Raw genomic sequence first — 19,506 nt, 5'->3', positions numbered from 1 at the left:
CAGTCTAGGTCGGCCGGCCCGAGCCTAGACAACTCCTAGGATCTCTCCTCCCCGACGGGGTCCCTCCCGGGAGCGAGATCCAGGCGCCGCCGGCGATCTTCTGCCGCCCCTGCGCACGCGCGGACCGTCCGGCCCTAGAGCGCGGACCGTCCCGCCGTCAGGCAGGGATCGCCAGCCCCTGCTCCAGGTCGCGGACCGTCCGGCCCTGTGCCGCGGACCGTCCGCGTCTGACCAGGGAGCACCACCGCCTCGCGCCAGGCCGCGGACCGTCCGGCCCCTGCGCGCGGACCGTCCGCGCCTGACCAGAGAGCACCGCCGCCGGTTCTTTTGAAGTGATTGGCGTCTCCAAAAAGGCGTCAACAGTATGACATGTGTATCTCAAGTCATTCGAATGGAGGCAAGATCATTTATACGAAGTTTGCAATTGTACACTATGAATCAATTTTTCTATACGGTCTCAACACATAACATGTTATGTCTTCGGTCATATGACACTTTTTAAAGAAGGTACCATAATGGTTCATGATTATGTTCTCGCGAATATGCTCATATATTTTACCTCAATTTATGTTACAAGAAGGGAGACAGTTAAAATGCTGCAAGTTAAGTATATCTAATGTTTTGTTATGTGTGAAAAAAAAGAAAACATGTTTTTTGCCTTCGACTCAATGAATGCCTTTTGATTTCACATATTACAAAGCAAATCACAGAAGGACAAAAGCAAGTGGCAAGGCATCAATTATACAGACGCAATGTTTATATTACAAAAGCTTCTACAGGTTTTCTTTCATAACCTCATTAGCCACTTTAGTACAAATTTGTATGACAACATCTAATGTCTTATTCACTTTCCCAATAAATAGCTAGTGCACGTTCTAAAGCTTTGTCTTCAACATCAGTGTCCTGTTCTTCAATTTCCTGCAAAGAAGTATCTTTACTAAAGTTTTAACAAGTATTTACGAACAATTAAAATTCAAACTTTACATAAGGTTTAGAGTAGTACCTTGGTCCTTGGCTTTGTCCCGAGATTCTGTTATTGCTACGAGTTTTTTGGCAACACTGACAACCTAAAAAATATAGGTGCTTATAAGTATATAATATACAACGAATATATATAAAGCTCAGTACTCAGAATGAACCTTCTTCGTGTTTTCCTTTTCCTCGTCTCTAGCCAATTCTTTTCCTCCTCTGCTCCAAATAAGTGTGAAGAATCTCTTGGCCACGTTGGAAACATTAGCCGAAAGTTTTTTTTAATATTTTCTATTGACAGCCTGAAGTTCAGGCTTCCAACATACTTCAAATGTGTGCACCTAACTTTTTCTAGCATTGAAGTCGTGCTTCGTAAACCCATGAAGGCGCAATAATCTCTTCTACTAGACAGGACTTCATCAAATGCATAGATCTCTTCTTTATTTGATCCACTCGACCACCCTATCTGCATCCCTCTGCATGAAATTAACCTCATTGGAGCGTCCACCGATTGAAGAGAAAATATATTTAAGTTTTTACAGCATCATGCTGCAGTGGAGACGCAATTTTCCAATGAGCTTCATAAAACCTCTACAAATTTTTGCAGCCTATCGTTTTCATCACAAAGGATTTCTCTTTTGACTTTTCCACTTCCAAATCCTCACGTAGATTTACCATTTCTTATTTTAATTTGGCCATTTCGGCCTCATGTGTTTCGGCAGCCTCCCTTGCCTAGGCTTTGACCCGCTTTGAATGCTACTGTAGGACCGGTAAGGCGACCCGGGGTGAATGGGAGCCAATCAGATTTTGCTTGCAAACACTGAAAATGAACACTTCATTTTAATTAAGATGAAGCAAATACTCAAATCATGAACACATCAGCGAACGAGTGATCTCATGATTACAAAACGTTTCTAATACTCACATTAGACCAGCAAAACAAACGGATCGCAAATCAGACACCAAAAAGTCCAAAACGGTCCAATACAATATCGTCAACAAGTGTTGTTTACAGCAGTACGAAATTCTGTTCTTGAATTCAAAACTGAACCAAACAAACTCCAATTGAGATGAAATTTTACACACGGCTGAGCAAATACGTTTCCAAGATCCCCCCAAATTTTGAGCTCAAATGGACTTGTGAATCACCCGCATATTTAAAAATACAGTCAGAAATTGGGTTTTGTTGGGGTTTTCTAGAACGAGTTCAAACTGAGTTTTCTTAAAATCGTGATCAAAATCTGCAACAACTAGGTGTATGCAGTGGTCCGAAGAGTGCAACTCACCACCAATCAATCCTCAAACCAAATCCTCTCAAAGATATCAAAGGTTTTTCACCAACAACACAAGATCGGGAAAAAAGAGAAACCAAGACTATAAAACTTTAGAAATTCGAGCAAGGGTAAAAACTGAAATTTGAAGCCAAAGAGCCCTGTGGGCCGGACCGACGACCTTCCTCTAATTAAACTTGAAAAACAAGAACATAGTCAAAGTGCAAAATCGCTGTGGAACCCTCGGCTCAACTGGTATCTACCTAGAGAGAAAACTAGAAGCTCTAGAATGAGTGCTCAAAACAAATGACAACGAGATCCTGAACTAACTAGCCCTCCCCTCTATTTATAGAGGGTTATTCTCACTTCCTAAACTACCCCTATTTACATAGAGCCTATCCACTCCACCCGGGGCGAAATGGACCAACTCCTAGGTTTTTGATCCGACGGCCACGTCCTTCACACGGAGTTGCTTCGCCTTGACGCACCCTCCGCGATCATGCCGCGTGCCACCACCGGTTCCCTCCGGAACCACCGCCGCCGAGTTTTGAGGCCCAAACTCAACAAAACCCGCCATCCGTAGCGCTGGGTGGTTTTGGGCCCAAACCACCAAACCTGTCGTGAGCACCGCACCTCGTGCACGTCCTCCACGATCAGACGTGTGTCCCGCCAGTCCTCGACCATGCTAGCAACATGGTCCACCCCACTGCGTCCTCATGCAAGTACGTGTCCTAGGTGTTAGCAACCGCGGTTGGTCACCTGACTGCTCTGATCCGTCATTCAAGACCTAGCACTCGCCCTTCACCGCTACCGGTCCATCAGCACGAGCCCACATGACCTTCACCTCAACCGTCGACCACCGTTCCTATGCTCCACACCTACACACCACAAGTTGACCGACATGGTTGCACAAGCATAATCTCACACTCTGGTCAGTACACTGACTATCCCAGAGTGCTTACCCATTGACAATCACCTCATCATCAATCCGAATCATAAGGGACCAGTCAACCTTGTGTTCGCAGCTACAAGTTTTCAGCTTCAAGTCTCGTAGTTTCATTATTCTTCAATTTTTCATTTTCCACCGCTTTATCCTTTCCTTTAGCGAGAATGCAAAGCTCGAATCAACTCTCCACCAAGTCTGCAGTCAACGTGTTTAGCATATTTTATTTCTCTTCATCCTTACGTCGATGTTCAATTTATTTACACCACAAGATTGTTTATGGATTTTTGGTGCCTTCTTCTTCAAAATTACTTTGTGTTTTAATGCCTTGCTCATGATAAGCCCCTACATAACACAAAAGAAACATCAGATTACTTCAATTTCGAAATAGAGATATTTACAAATCAATGCAATGCAAATACTAACCTTTAGGCTTGTATATGCAAGGAAGTCTGCAAGCTCTGCTTTGGACATCATAGATAATCTCTATTCAAGCTTTGGATTACCAAAGTTGTCCATCATATTATAGGACACATCAATCTCCTTGCTATCTCTCAAGTAGCATAGGAGAACTTTGTCGCTCCCACCAAACACAATTGCCCCTGCCGGATACCCTAAGTCTTTAGCATAAGTCTGCAGCTCAACAACTTGTTCTATGTTTAACTCCCCACTAGCTACATGACAAAGGACATATTCTATCTGCTTTGATCCCTTCGTTTTCTTTGAGCTCTCAAGTAAGAGTATTCATTATTGAATTAGCTTTTCCATTTGTTCTTTTGGCTCCTTTTCCTCCTTATCTTTAGTGCTTGCCTCTTCATCCCAAGCAACCTTCTCCTCATGAGCGATGCCTCCTGCTTCGATTACCCTCAGTAGCACCATGACCAATTTATCTTCGTGGACAATTATTTCCTTAGGAGGACTTGGTGCTCCATCATCGAAGTCATCTAGGTAGCCTTCTTTGGTATTTCTAGCACCATCTCTACAACGTATTTTCTGGTAGCTAGCTTTAGCTCAGGCCCCATTTCGGTCTCCATTACCTCATGTCCTTTCCTTAATCAAAGATACAAAGTTAATTAACTTCAGTGTTGGGGACTTGTTCTCAAATGCTTCAGAGTTAAGAACAAGGCAACATAAAAAGTGTTAAATGTTAAATTCCTTCGTCCTTATAAACATTATGCCCCTTCGGATATAATGGATTCTGGACGAAGGTTACGAAGGAAAAGACCTTCATGAGATCGATAAGTGGTAAAAAAGAACACTTATATGAAACACGAATAATGGTACAAATATTATCATCAACTTATTTTTATTATCAAATTCATAAAGACAAATTATAAATGTACCTTCAGATTGATGAAAAGTAAAGGTACAGACGTGATGCAAAAAGTGTATGTCAAGTCAGCTTGAACAGTACGGGAGTACTGTTCATCTGTTTATAGGCACGGGACGCAGCCCGTGTAAAATTACATTGATGCCCTTTACATATATCAATAACTCTATAGCAACTCTTCGAGGTTTAATTTGGCTTTTCATCTTTAAGTCGGTTCCTCTTCTCTGCCGTCATGCCGAAGCTTTTCTGCACATAGCTTCGTGATCGTCTTATCCTTCGTCGTGGTCGCTTTCCATCCCAGCCAAGCTTCGTCTTAACCATGCTCTTGTATACCCGCAATCTGACTCCGAAGATACCTGTTCACATGTTTCACTCGGAAAACATTGTCAAATCATGTTTTTGAGGACCTTCGGAAGCCGAAGGCCCCCAACAGTAGCCCCTCGCGATATTAATTTACTGCAATGATAAATTCATATTGCGACATGGACGAAGGCTTTAAGCCGAAGGTCCAAAAAAACACCTTCCTTCTGCTAGAATAGCAGCAGTCATTGACAAGCAGGACCCTCCAGTTTTTAACGCGCTAGCTGTATAAATCAGAGCTCAGCACCAGCCTATTTGGCACACTCCCTTGCCACCTGCTTTTACTCACCCAACTTTTTAGCCTGCGCGCAACAACACTTGCTTGGTTTTAAATTTTTAAGCTTCGGTTTCGAGTGCGCATTGTCAGCATTTGCGAAGATGTCTGAAGATAAGAAAGTTGTTGGTGCTTCAAAGCTAAGCCTTTCTGAGGAGATGCACCTAGGCTTTCTTGAATCAATGTCAAAGACTAATACATAGAAGATTACCAGGGAGATTTTGGAGGGTTTATCTGAAGATACTGGCGACAGTGAAAGTTACGATGTGGATAGTGGCGGTGAAAATTCCGAAGATCGACCCTGGCGACCAAGCCATGCAGTTTTTGGTAAATCGAGTATTAAAGAAAATCATCTTGTCAATATGAGGGGCAGATATTTTCGGGACTTGTCTATTGTGAGGGCTGACGAAGGAGAGAAGACTTGTCCGACTCCTGAAGAAAATGAAGTCGTGATATTCCGAAGCTTCTTAAAAGCTGGATTACGATTTCCCTTGAGCAGGTTTGTCGTGGAAATACTGAAGATATTTGAAATCTACCTTCATCAACTTACTCCCGAAGCAATCATGAGGATGGGCATTTTTGTGTGGGCCGCGAGGAGCCAAGGTTTGGAACCTAATGCAAAAAGCTTCTGCAACATACATGAGTTATTATATGAGACAAAACCCTGGGGCAAAGAGCAGTATCACAACAATTTCGGCTGCTACAGCTTTGGCGCTCGGTCTGGGTCAAGCTGCCCTGTGCCAACCTTTCGAAAGAGGTGGCCCGACGACTGGATGACAGAATGGTTTTATGTGAAAAATTACTTGAAATCACGTGAAGATATCAAGGGTATCATTATGCGCCCTATCTGGCAACGCTTCGGCCTCCGGAAGCCGAAGGTGGAAATGAATGAAGCAGCCGAAGAATGCCAGAGAGCCTTCGGCGTGGTTTGCTCTTTTATTGGGACAAGGGATTTGGTCCAAGAGCATATTGCCTTCAGAATATGGCCACTTGTAGAAAAGTGGGAAATGCCGAAGGAGACCGTCAAGGAACCTGACGAAGGTGGACTAGTTAGGCTAAAATACACATTCAAATACGGAGATAAGTTTGTTGAGCCAGATGATGACTGGTTAAAGAGTATTGAGGCCATAAGTGACGAATTGCTTGGGGTGTACTCGAAGGCCGAAGATATTGCATTATCAGCGGCCTTCGGAGGCCAAAAGAAGAAGAGACTCAACCGAGTATTTGATGCAATTGGTTTTGTCTACCCCGACTACCATTATCCAACACAGGGTCAAAAAAGAAAGAATACTTCTTCTGCAAAGGAAACTGCTTCAGCCGCTCCTAGCGAGCCGGCGCCGGAGAGGAAAAAGGTAAAAGTTCTCACACACCGGCCACGTTATATTGAACCGGCCATAGTGCCTGAGTTTATTGGTGAGACCTCTTCGGCCACCGAAGCTAAAGAACCAACTCCAGTGCCAAAAATCGAAGAAATGGCCGAAGTACCAGCAACAGAAAAAACAGAAGAACCGAGGACTGAAGAAACAAAAACATCAGAAATTTTAAGTCCTTCAACAAAAATTGAGGCAGCCAAAAGTCAAAAGGGTCCAGCAGTGACCTCGAAAAGAAGAAGGATGGTTAATGTGCTGGACGTATTGGAGACGATTAAGTCTTCAAGCACAACTCCAAAGAAAATTGTTGAGACTTCCGAAGCGCATACTGAAGCCTTTGTTGCCGAAGCTTCAAAGCAAAAATCTGAAACTGAAGCTGGGCCTTCAGAGCCCACCAAGGTAAAATCCTTGAAAGGCGAAGAAGCAAAAATGACAAAGCCAATTTTGGTTGAAGAAACTGGCACTGCTGCCCCCGAAGCATCCCCCAAAGCCCTCGACTATATTGTATGACATGCTTCGGGAAAAAGATTGTCTGAAGAAGAGATTTTTGAAGCTAATCACTATGCCTGAGAACTGAAGTATCCAAAAGGGGCCTTAGTATTCAATGGTATAGACGAAGATGACTTCTTATACTGTCTCCCAGATAACAAAGAATTATCCGTCTGCCGAGAGATGGCTAGATGCATGGGGTTCCCGAAGCTTGAAGCTGGCCTCTGCGCCATGTCGAAGGACGATCTTGCGGATAGCCTTGCATACAATAGTCTGAAGGTACAAAAATTGTGAATTTTGAAGTTTATGAATTTTGAATTAGTCTTTTGTTCTTAAGTTAATCCATTCATTCTTTTGAATAGGGCTTAATACTCAGCAATGCCTTAAGGGCACAAAAGAATGCTGAAGATGAGAGCTGCACTATTGCTCTCAATAACCTTCGAACAGAGGTTATCAAGCTAAGAAACGAAGCCTTGGAAAAGGACAAAATTCTGCTTACATTGGTGGATAAGATGAAGGAAGACGAAGCTACTTCTAAAGCTCAAGCCGAAGCTCAGAAGCACGAAATCGAAGATCTTCGGAAACAATTAGCCCGAGCTAAAGAAGAACGCATACTTGAAGAAACGAAGCGAGAACTTAGCGATCAATGGGCAAATCATTTGGAAGGAAACGTTGAAGAGCTTCGTTCATCCAAGAAAAGGTGCTATGACAAATCTATAGATTGCGTTAAGAAAATAAAAGCTAGCTTCGCCAGCGTTGGCGCGTTTTCGAGCGAGGAAAACTTCACAAGGGGTAATCCCGAAGGCCTAATCGAATGGATTAATCATGAAGTTGAGGCCTTTGAGGAAATTTTGAATAGTCGTGGAGACATATGTGCTTTTTCGGGTGCTAGGGGGATTGCTACTATTTTGGAGAGGAAAGGCTGCGAGCATGTGAAAGCTTTAGCACAATCCGAAACTGCCTTATCCTCCGAAGATATAAAAGACCCCTCGGCCGAAGCTAGCATGGTTGGTGGAAAGTTTTTCACCGACATCTGGGATAATGGTGGCCAGGAAATGGCCCAAGAGATTATTCAAAAAAGCGAAAAAGGCATCCATGATGCTAGAAAAGTAGCAGAGGCTGCTGAGAAAAGCGCAGAGCCCGAAGGGCAAATAGGTATTAACTAGTGGTTTTTGTCTATTTGTTGTAATTTTTTGACTTCGAACTTGTTGACGGTTTGTAATAGTAATAAGTCTGTATCTACTCTTCCCTCAGAACCTGCTGAGTCGTCTGCGAGCCCCCACACGAAGGGGGATGACGAAATTAGACAAATGGCCGAAGCCATCATGGATAAAGTTGTTCATCAGCTACTAAATAAAGCTGCAGAAGTAGTTCTAAGGGAAGATTAAATGCTGCTATAAAAACATTTAGAATATAATATTTGTTGAGAAGCATGTGTAATATATTAACTATTTATTGTTCTATTCTTTACGATGCATGAAACTTCATATACATACCATTTTGAGCCTTCGGCGAAAAAAACACCTTCCCTGCTTTTCATGCTTCGTAAATAATATCCATATCTTCATAAAAACATCCGATCTTCGTAAAACCAATAACCGATAAATCTTTTCATTTCGGAGTTTGACGAAGGTATGCTTCTTCAAAATTTACTTTTTCGTGCCTTGGCACTGTTTCTTCAAAACAATCTCCAAATATCAACATTGATCCCCTTCTTGCGTCATTGATGCAACATGATGTATGATGTTATGCTATGCAAATGATGTGATGATGTGATGTTATGCAAAATGATATTTGCCGAAGGTCGACATTTATTTTTCACTATAAGCCTCCCTTAGGAGCTTCTTCGCCTTTTACTTCAGCGGAATCAGCGTTTATTTTTCGCTGTAAGCCGCCCTTAGGAGCTTCTTCGCCTTTTACTTTCAGCAGAATCAGCGTTTATTTTTCGCTGTAAGCCTCCCTTAGGAGCTTCTTCGCCTTTTACTTTCAGCGGAATCAGCGTTTATTTTTCGCTGTAAGCTCTGCATTCCCTTCGGAACGACTTTTGAGCAGAAAACTTACACTGCGCTCCCTTAGGAACGACTTTTTACTACTTCGAAGAAGTTGCACTGCGTTCCTTAGAACAAGTTTTTGATAATTCGAAGGTTCTCCGTGCCACCATAAATTCTTGTGCTTCGGCAACTCAAGCCTATGGAGAAGATATATTTTCATTATGACAACAAGCGAAACTGTTACAAGAAATTGAAAAAATGATAAAAGACACTTAAACTTCCCATAATTGTTCCTTACTAAATAGACAGTAAAACTGAATGCGAAAATGCGAAAAGCTGCTGTCGAGGTAGGATATTTTGTCAGTAAATGTGCTTCGACTCTGGCACAGTGCTATTGACTGTGCGAGCTTCGGACTCCTCTCTGAAGTCCCGCTGGAGATGAGAGTGCTGACTCCCTTCTGGCTGCTGACCTCGTTGTATTGGTGGTGGCGGTGGAAGCTGTTGCCAAGATGCTTGGGGTTGACTTGCCGAAGCAACATAAGCTGCAGGGTGATTGCCTACATATTCTGGAATGTAAGGCGAATGGTACGAAGCAGTATGCATGACCTGCTTCGGCTGGCTCTGTTGCGCTGCAACTTCTGCTAGCTCCTTTTGCTTCTGGATGGTAACATGGCACATCCTGGTGGTATGGCCCTTGCCTTCACCACATAATAGACAGTAAATTTTTCTTGGTTGATCTCCAAATCTTCCCCGAAGCCCCTGGCGCCTCTGCCCCTTGGCGCTGGCGGCCGGAAAGAGCTTTGCTGTTGCCCTAAAGCTTGCGAGGAGCACTGCGGCCTTTGCTGTTGACTCCCTTTGTCATCACTTTGAGTAGAATTGTGAATTGACCTGACGTGCCTCGGATGGGATCTTCCTCCGAAGCCCCTGGTCATTTCAGAGAACCTGAATGCTTCCTCCCTTCTTTGGCGAAAATCATTGTCAGCTCGAATATACTCGTCCATCTTCTGGAGCAGCTTCTCCAAAGTTTGAGGGGGCTTTCTAGCAAAGTACTGAGCTGAAGGTCCCGGCCGAAGCCCCTTGATCATTGCCTCAATGACAATTTCATTGGGCACTGTTGGTGCCTGTGCCCTGAGACGCAGGAACCTTCGGACATACGCCTGAAGATATTCTTCGTGGTCCTGAGTGCACTGGAATAAAGCTTGGGCAGTAACTGGCTTCGTTTGAAATCCTTGGAAGCTGGTTATCAACATGTCCTTTAGCTTTTGCCATGAAGTGATTGTCCCTGGCCGAAGAGAGGAGTACCAGGTTTGTGCAACACTCCTGACAACCATGACGAAAGACTTTGCCATGACCGCCGTGTTGCCACCATACGAAGATATGGTTGCTTCATAACTCATCAAGAATTGCTTCGGGTCTGAATGACCGTCGTACATGGGGAGCTGAGGTGGCTTGTAAGACTGTGGCCAAGGTGTAGCCTGCAGTTCTGTTGACAGGGGAGAAGTATCATCAAAAGCAAAATTTCCATGATGGACATCTTCATACCAGTCGCCCTCGTTGTAGAAGCCCTCTTGATGAAACTCTCTGCGCGGGGGCCTTTGGTTCTGATCATCTTGAGCAAGATGTCGAAGCTCTTCAGAGGCTTCGTCTATCTGCCTTTGAAGATCAGCTAGACGAGCCATCTTTTCCTTCTTCCGTTGGACCTGTTGATGGAGCATCTCCAAATTTTGGATTTCTTGATCCAAGTCGTCCTCCGGAGGCATTGGACAGGTGGCCTTCCTCTTCTGGCTTCGGGCCTCCCTAAGAGAAACGACATCCTGATTGGGGTCCAGCGGCTGCAGAGTGGCAGTCCCTGTCGCTGAAGCTTTTTTCGGCGGCATGACAAAGGTGATGCTTGCCGAAGGTGTTCAAAACTCAAAAAATGGACGTGAGTTCACCGGAGGTGGGCGCCAATGTTGGGGACTTGTTCTCAAATGCTTCAGAGTTAAGAACAAGGCAACATAAAAAGTGTTAAATGTTAAATTCCTTCGTCCTTATAAACATTATGCCCCTTCGGATATAATGAATTCTGGACGAAGGTTACGAAGGAAAAGACCTTCATGAGATTGATAAGTGGTAAAAAAGAACACTTATATGAAACACGAATAATGGTACAAATATTATCATCAACTTATTTTTTATTATCAAATTCGTAAAGACAAATTATAAATGTACCTTCAGATTGATGAAAAGTAAAGGTACATACGTGATGCAAAAAGCGTATGTCAAGTCAGCTTGAACAGTACGGGAGTACTGTTCATCTATTTATAGGCACGGGACGCAGCCCGTGTAAAATTACATTGATGCCCTTTACATATATCAATAACTCTATAGCAACTCTTCGAGGTTTAATTTGGCTTTTCATCTTTAAGTCGGTTCCTCTTCTCTGCCGTCATGCCGAAGCTTTTCTGCACATAGCTTCGTGATCGTCTTATCCTTCGTCGTGGTCGCTTTCCATCCCAGCCAAGCTTCGTCTTAACCATGCTCTTGTATACCCGCAATATGACTTCGAAGATACCTGTTCACATGTTTCACTCGGAAAACATTGTCAAATCATGTTTTTGAGGACCTTCGGAAGCCGAAGGCCCCCAACATTCAGTCTCAAAGAATTTAACTCCACCGAAGGTATAGGTTTAGTAGTTTCCTGCATTATTATGCATGTGGTTTTGGGGTTGGCCTTCTCAATGGTGGGTTGCGGTTTTGCTTTTTCAATAGAAGGCTTCTCCACATCAACCTTCACCTTCTTCTTGGGCACTCACTTTTGGACCCCGAGGTTACCCTTCAGGCCTCCTTTGGTAGCCCGGTATCCCAGGAGAATCCCGGCCCATTCCCTGTCCTCCAAACCCACGCGCTAAATTATCCCAGGGCGAGAAAAAAATATGTTTGGCGATCCAACTCCCCGGCCCAATCCGCGGGAGAGAACAGGGCTTTCGTCCCCGGCCTCACAAGGTCGGGAAGGGTTTCCCCGACCTCTCGCGCACCTGCCGCCGCTTCCTCTCTGTCTCGCGCAGCCGCCGTCGCCTCCTCTCCCTCGCGCAGTCAGCAGACCCTCCCCCTTGCGCGCCGTTAGCAGATCCCTGCACCGCTGACCGGCCCCTCCCCTCGCGCGCCGTCAGCAGATCCCTCCGCTGCCGCCGCCGCGGTGCCTCGGCGTCTGCTGCTTCCCCACCGTACGCAACGTCTCTCTCCTGATCTGTTTTCTTTCTGCGTGCCTTGTTAGCCTGGTTTGGTTGAAGCCCATATTTTATTCTGTACATGCCGATTGATAATAAACGATCAAACCGTAAAGCGGGCGGGTTCTGTTGGTATTTTGAGTTTTTGATGAGTAGCATATCAGTGTCACTGTAAGGTACGGGTTCATGGAGAAGAGGAGTTTTAGCTTGACTTTTTAACCATTGCAGTCTTGTTTAGTTCATGCATAAATCTCCATTTCAAAATAACTAGTACAGCACCACCAATTGATTTTAATTTGGCATGTTCAAGAAGCTGAATGCGCTGGCATACGTGTGGAAATTCACGTGACCCAAGCCTGCATGGCAAATTGCCTTTCTGTGAGATATATGCTTGTTTGAAATACTAACAGCACAATGAGTTCTGCTCCCCTTCTGTTCTTCCTATTGAATGTTGCCCCTTCTGTTTGTCCTCTTCAAACTCAGATCAGCAAAGCTTCTGTTTTAATACTAGGAGCATATTATAATATATTGTATGGATTAGTAATGCTTTCTTATGTGCTTAAATTTCATTTCTTGTTATTTAATTTAATAGGGAAAATAACAATCTTTGAACCTCTACTACATTTCTTGTTATTTTTTGTTTCTCAGTTTTCATGTGTTTAGAGCAAATTGATTCCAAGTTTCTTAGATACAAGAATTCACTTCAGTATCAACGCTACATATTTCTTCGTGATTGTTTTCTCAACTACTAAATCAATAAGAATAATTTGGTGCAACCATTTTATAATGGTTAGCATAGAGTATTTCTCTCACAAAGTATTTATCTGAACTAGTACGTATTTATATGATCCTACATACTCAACCATGTACACACTTCTTGTCATATTTCTCAAACTTGTTCTCTTGTTTTAGGGATACTAACAAATGGGTTCTAGAATTGAGTTGATAAGGAAACATTTGAAACAGGAGGAGGAGGATGATGATGAGTTATTTTTTGTGTTAGTTCCAGCTATATATGCTTCCCTTTATTCTAAAAAGAGGCCAGTACACACTTCTTGTCGTAGTGGTGCACAAAAAATTAGAGAAATGCTCGATGGTCATGAGAGCTGGTGCAAATCTGAGTTTCGAATGGAGCCAGAGATCTTTAGAGCTGTAGCAAGCTATCTTAGAAGGGAAGGATTGTTGCAAGACACTTCAAATATGAGCATTGAGGAGCATCTTGGGATATTCATGTACATGATATCTCAAAATGCTAGCAATGCGATCTTACAAAAAGAATTTCAGCATAGCGGGGAAACCATACATAGAAAGATAAGCGAGTTCTTTGGTATAATCCCCGCTCTAACTCAAAGATTTGTGAAGCTCCCAAGTGTAACCCAACCACATGTGAAGATTACATCCAATCCTCGGTTTTGGCCTTACTTTCAAAATTGCATTGGTGCAATTGATGGGACACACGTCCCCATAACTATTAGTGAAGAAAGAGCCCCTCCATTTAGAAATCGAAAAGGAACCCTTTCTCAAAACGTGATGTTGGCGTGCGACTTCGATTTGAATTTCACATTCATCTCATGTGGGTGGGAAGGGTCCGCATCTGATGCGGGGGTTCTTCAATCAGCTTTAAGAAAGGGTTTCAGAGTGTCAGATGGTAAATACTATCTTGTAGATGGGGGATATGCAAACACTCCTTCTTTTATTGCCCCATATCGAGGAGTTTCTTACCATCTCAGTGAATATCGGAGGCGAGGGTTGAGTACTGTATATGCTGATTATAAGGAGTTATTTAATCATTCTCATGCCCTCCTTCGCAACCACATAGAAAGGTCCATCGGTGTCTTGAAGAAGCGATTTCCTATCCTCAAAGTGGGCACCTTTTATCCCATAGAGACTCAGGTTTTGATTCCATCAGCAGCAGTTTCATTTCATAACATGATTAGAGGTTTAAATGGTGAAGATGGATGGTTGGATCAGCACCCAACTAACATCAATTCTAGTCAATTTGTTGAATTACCAGAGGGAGATAGCAATTATCAGTATAGTAGTCAGTCCAATGCTGGAAATGCTCTTAGAGATCAAATTGCTATGCAGATGTGGAATGATTATAATAATCATTAGTATTATTTTGATGTAATAGTCATTGGCTATTGTATACTATGTAGTCATGGCTAGAGCTTCGTGGAATATGAACTATGAGAAGATTCTTGTTGACATCTTGCACGAGCACAATCATGTGAAGTACCGGGGCCAGAATGGTTGGGCACCAGAAGGTTGGCGTTCTATGACACAAATGTTCAATGAGAAGTGCCCGTTGGCTAAGTTTACAAAGGCACAGATCCAGGAAAAAGAAAAGGAACTTAAGGCAAACTATAAGGTGCTGAAGGAAGCCCGCAAGCAAAGTGGTGTTGGATGGAGTGAGGCCATGGGTATGATCATTGCGGAACCACCAATATGGGCAAATATAATTGTCGTAAGTTTTTACTAACCATTATTATTTCATTTGACTAATCATTCTTATTTACTTTTGATTTTGGTTACAATCTAACTGTAGTATATTTTTCATATAATGAATAGAGTAATCCAAAGGTCAAGAAATTTCAGTCAAGGCCTTTCCCTTTGTATAATCAGTTGTCAGCACTCTATGATGGCAGTTGTGCCACCGGTGATCTCAATTTTACATCAACTCAGCAACATACATCATCCCGACAACAATTACATATTCAAGCTGAAGCTGAAGCTGAAGCTATGAGCTCTTTCAGGATTGATGATGACCTCGGGGTTAACCCTGATTTGAACCAAATCTCTTCAAATTTGCATGGGTTGGCATCTTCAAGTACCCGTGTTGAGATTGGTGGACATGACCGCACCCCGGCATCTTCAGAACAACGAGCGGAGAGTCATGGAAGGAAGCGTAAGCAAAGTCAGATTGCTGGGGTTCTTGAGGAATATTTGGATTACAAAAGGCAACATAATGATAAGTTGCTTGATGTGGTAAATCAGATTGATCAGCAAGCTGAGGGATGTAACAAGAAGGAAGAATATTGTATTGGAAAGTGTGTTCGTGTGTTAGAGTCGATGGAAGAGTTAACTGAAGAGGAGATGGCAGCAGCAATGGGCGTGATTAAGTGTGAGGAGAATAGAGAAATATTTCTGAACAGCCAGAGGCCACGTGTCCGATTATTGTGGCTTAGGAACGAGATCAACAAGCAGGTAGTTATATAAAGCACTCAATTTCTACAATTTTTTTTTTGCTTCATGGTCACATTTATTAATTTCTGCAATATTTTCAGATTTCCACCAATCTCAATATTTTCAGATGTCCACCAAGCCTTTAGTTTCCTGGTAAGCAAAAAATCATTCAACAATATTCTTTCAGCCAATAGCATATTGAAAAAATAGCCTTCAGTTGCATGGTCACATTTACTATTTCTAAATGCTTGTTTGGTGCTGACAGCTTGTTGTTGTTGCAGGCCTTACTTATTCTATGCATCAGTTTCATCTCAGAACGCCAGCCAGAAGGCAACATTTTGAAGACTTTATATTCATCTGCATCTATACCACATAGCTCCTTTGATTTCAATGTTATATCAAATTTAACATTTGTATCTGCGCTATCAAGGATCTTGTATAAATTAGTAGTAGACTGGTGGATGTGTCAAGCATTCTGGTGGCATTTTCAAGAACTTCTATTTTGTTATGTCAGATTTACTTTATATTCATCTGCATCTATACCACATAACTCCTTTGATTTCAATGATGTATCAGATTTGAGCACACTGAGATGTTCAAGCTTATGTATCTTTTTTAAATTAGTATGAGTAGAGTGGTTACTACTGTCTATAGTTTATTTGAGTATATGTATCAGATTTGAGGCCGTGTGATTTTTAATTTTCTATTTTACTTGTGTTTTGACTTTGCTGATTTTTAGTTTTCTATTCAGTGGCTTATATTTGTACTTGCTATAATTACTGAAGCAACCACTAGCGCTGTAGCGTATAGCTGGGCAGGGCAGCCCCGTGGCTCCAAAGAGTAGGCCGGCCGGACAGTCCCGACGAGCTGTGTGCACCCGGGGAAATTGCGTGGCAAGAATTTGCCTCCCTGGGGATGGCTCCCCTTGGGTTTCTCTCTCCGGTCTGCCAAAGGAGGCCTCAGTGTTTAGTGGTCAATTTCATCCTCTTTTGCTTCAAAACTTCATGTTGTGGCTTGCTAATTTCTTTTTTCTTCCTTTCCCGAGAGCCTTGGGCCAGATAGGGATAATTCAGGTAGAAAAACCCTATCGCCTCAAAGACTCGATTCAGGCTTCGTTTCTCTTGTCCACTAAAAGCGATGGTAAGGGCCAAACCTTCTTTCACAATGAAATTGTCAAATACTTTGTTGCATTTCGAATCGATGGCCTTAGGCCATTCATCATAGGGCTCACTAAGTTCTTCTTCAAACTTATATTGTAATCCAACTAGACAAGGCTTTCGTATTTCACCTCATGCTTCATTTTGTTGTCACCCTTCGGCTCCATCATTGACCATTTGGCCCTCAATGGCTAGACATTATATTCTAAATGTTGTTGAACCATGGTAGTTTGCAACACGTCCCTCATGTCATACATTGGTTTCTTGATATCGAAGCCCGGTTTCACTGGTCTCTGAATGACGTCTTTGATATTCTCCATTTCTCAAGGACATTCTTCACATAGAACCACTCATTTGCCTATGTATTTGGCCACTTGCTTTGATAGGCTAGGATGGGGAACCTTACATCTTTTTAGTTTTGAAAATTATGGTACTCAAAATTCTTATGCAGACTCTCTTTCCCAGTTGCCTGCATTTGGTAATGTAATTCGTGTATCCAACATTAGCACTCAACACTTGTTCATCTCTTTGACTTTGGACTGCCCAGATAAAAATCTTGAGCCTCATTATCACATTAGGCGTCAGCTGATGAAGATAAATTTCATACTTTTTAGCACTTCGATAACCGTTTTGTGCAAAGGGAACGGAAGCCCCGCCTTGAAGAAGCTTCAAAAGGTCACAACCTCATTCTTCTGGGATTGAGGAACCATGTCCACCTTGCCAAGCCTGATGATTTAGCTATATCAAAAATATCTGAGCCTCTTCATCACTTCCACATGCCCCTTCTAGACCATTGATTTCTCGATGCTCATATAACTCGGCTTCGTTGGACGGATGCCGTTGTTGTCCTCTTCAACTTCAAATTCTTCACTATCACCACCAAACTCACCTTTGACAAGATTATCTTAAATATCTTCAATACTTCCTTCTTCGACCAAGTTGATGTTTCAGCTGCCCTAGCTAGGATGCCAATCTCGACAACTGTTGTCTCCATCTTCTTATCAGTAGCATTCGAGGATCTCAAGGTGGCTAGTTCAGCGGTCACTTCAGGTTCCGCCATTGGTAGAGTACGAACATGAAACTTTTGAAACCCATGAAAAAGTAATAGAATGAAGGAGCTTTGAAGGCAAAGAAACTGGTGGTAGCAGGTTGTCAACATCAGTAAATGTGATGTCTGAATCACATGAGTCAACACTGATATATAGGTAAAAAGCACAGAAGTCGAGCGGTCACTAGTACTCACTTGTTAGCTAGTGGAGCACCGATGCCGATCATAGTCACCAATGCTGAAAGGCGTATTTAAGAATATTTGTTTTCAATAACTTGCTAAGAGAAGGTATTTTTGGACCTTCTACACAAGGCCTTCTTTCTTTAGTGTGTGGTCTGAGCCTGTTATAGAAAACGGACTAATCCCATGAGGGACTAGTGTTGGGGGTAGGTCTCTATAAAAGGTCTTCAAATTTACAAATCTTAATTTCTTTCAAGTTTGTTTCGGGTATGGAAAAGTGGTCTCCATTACGATGACCTTTGTGTGATGAGGAAACAAATACTAACTTTGACATTAGCACTCAGATGAAGTACCCTGGAGCACCTGAAGCATGTGATCATGAGACGAAGGGAGATTCAAGATGTGTGTGTTTCACATGCCAATGAGAAAGGATAACAATACCTTCGGTAGGTTCAGTAGATCACATGTGTAGGGTTTGCGGGTGTGAATGTAATTTCATACGAAGTTGCACGTTGTATCATAAATATAAATAGCGATATAGTGCCCATGCAGGGGGACTTTTTGGCTATTCACATATGCTTACCCAACAGATTGCTCAACATCCGAAGGTGTAAGATTTGAATGCCCTCAAGTCGCCTTTGAATTCTTCGAAGCTAGTTTTGTAATCATATGTAAATAAAAGAAGGAAATGAATGAATGAAGTTCATGTTATATGATTAATACATTTTTGTATCTTCATGTCATACTTCATTAAGCATTCACACTTAATCTAACCTTCTTCCCTTTGATCTACTCTTTTATCATGAGTAAATCGAAAGGGAGAGGGAATCGTGTTAATTTAATTGTGTTGACAAGTTTTGGTTCTTCACAGGAATCTTAATAGGTGACTAACTGTGAACACAAGGTTGACTTGTCCCTTGTGGTTCAGGTTGATGATGAGTGATTGTCAACATGGGTAGTACTTTAGTGTAGTCGGTAGACTAGCTATAGTATGAGATTAAGCTAACAGCTGACTCGGACTGGCTCATTTAGCTCGCGAGCCACAATAAAAATATATACTCATATATGTCATAATTAATTTCTAGTTAATTATAAGCGAATTTAATAACAAAAATAGTAATTATGCTCATAGTTTTACAGACCACATCAATGCAACATCAAATTAACATAGCTTATCACTCATCAGTTCATCATAAATTCACAATTCTCACATATGTTCACCAATTTAACCCATAAACACAGTTGCACAAACCAATTTTACACACAAACACAGTTGATCAATCACTAGTTTGACCCATAGTCTATATGCATCACACACACATATAACTTGTTCCTATTCATGTGTAAATGATATGTATATAGTTTTGTTTTGCTAAAATGTGATAGCTCATTGAGATCGCGAGCAAGCTCGTTAACAAACTGAGCTCGCTTGTTAACAAACTGAGCTCGCTCGTTAACAAACTGAGTTTGGATGTTAGCTTAGCTCGTGAAAAAATAAATGAGTCGATCCGAGTCGATCCAAGCCAACCACGAGTCAAGCGAGCCGACGAGCCACGAGTATTTTGTCCAGTCTAGGAGCACATGGCCATTAGATGCATATTTCTGGAGTTGGTCCATTTTACCCTTGGTTAAGTGGGTGAGCTCTATGTATCTAGGGGTAGTTTAGACTAGTGAAATAATCCCTATAAATAGGTGGGAGGGCTATTGTGTGCAGCAATCTCTTTGGCTA

The 19,506-nt window shown here is 42.4% G+C and overlaps 2 protein-coding genes and 1 long non-coding RNA gene across 3 annotated transcripts; 2 read left to right on the top strand and 1 right to left on the bottom strand.

The window, feature by feature from the left end:
* Positions 1-709: 709 nt before the first annotated feature.
* Positions 710-2,552, bottom strand: LOC103650574 (uncharacterized). Its single transcript, XR_564247.3, has 3 exons — positions 1,140-2,552; positions 1,004-1,067; positions 710-918 (listed from the first exon to the last, which is right to left on the bottom strand). It is a non-coding gene; the product is annotated as an uncharacterized lncRNA (long non-coding RNA).
* Positions 2,553-11,975: 9,423 nt separating this feature from the next.
* LOC109944839 (protein ALP1-like) lies at positions 11,976-14,321 on the top strand. The gene is made up of 2 exons (XM_020550308.2): positions 11,976-12,203; positions 13,119-14,321. The coding sequence occupies exon 2, from the start codon at positions 13,131-13,133 to the stop codon at positions 14,319-14,321; it is 1,191 nt and encodes a 396-aa protein (XP_020405897.1). The 5' UTR covers positions 11,976-12,203; positions 13,119-13,130.
* LOC103650573 (uncharacterized) lies at positions 12,240-16,118 on the top strand. The gene is made up of 4 exons (XM_008676146.3): positions 12,240-14,673; positions 14,778-15,413; positions 15,494-15,545; positions 15,674-16,118. Exons 1-3 carry the CDS (start codon positions 14,368-14,370, stop codon positions 15,536-15,538), a joined length of 987 nt encoding a protein of 328 aa, XP_008674368.1. The 5' UTR covers positions 12,240-14,367; the 3' UTR covers positions 15,539-15,545; positions 15,674-16,118.
* The last annotated feature ends 3,388 nt before the right edge of the window (positions 16,119-19,506 follow it).

The sequence above is a fragment of the Zea mays genome, chromosome 3, assembly GCF_902167145.1.
Source record: "Zea mays cultivar B73 chromosome 3, Zm-B73-REFERENCE-NAM-5.0, whole genome shotgun sequence".
Lineage (NCBI taxonomy): Eukaryota > Viridiplantae > Streptophyta > Magnoliopsida > Poales > Poaceae > Zea > Zea mays.
The sequence above is the reverse complement of the archived record's forward strand: the minus strand, read 5'-3'. Positions and strand labels throughout refer to the sequence as shown.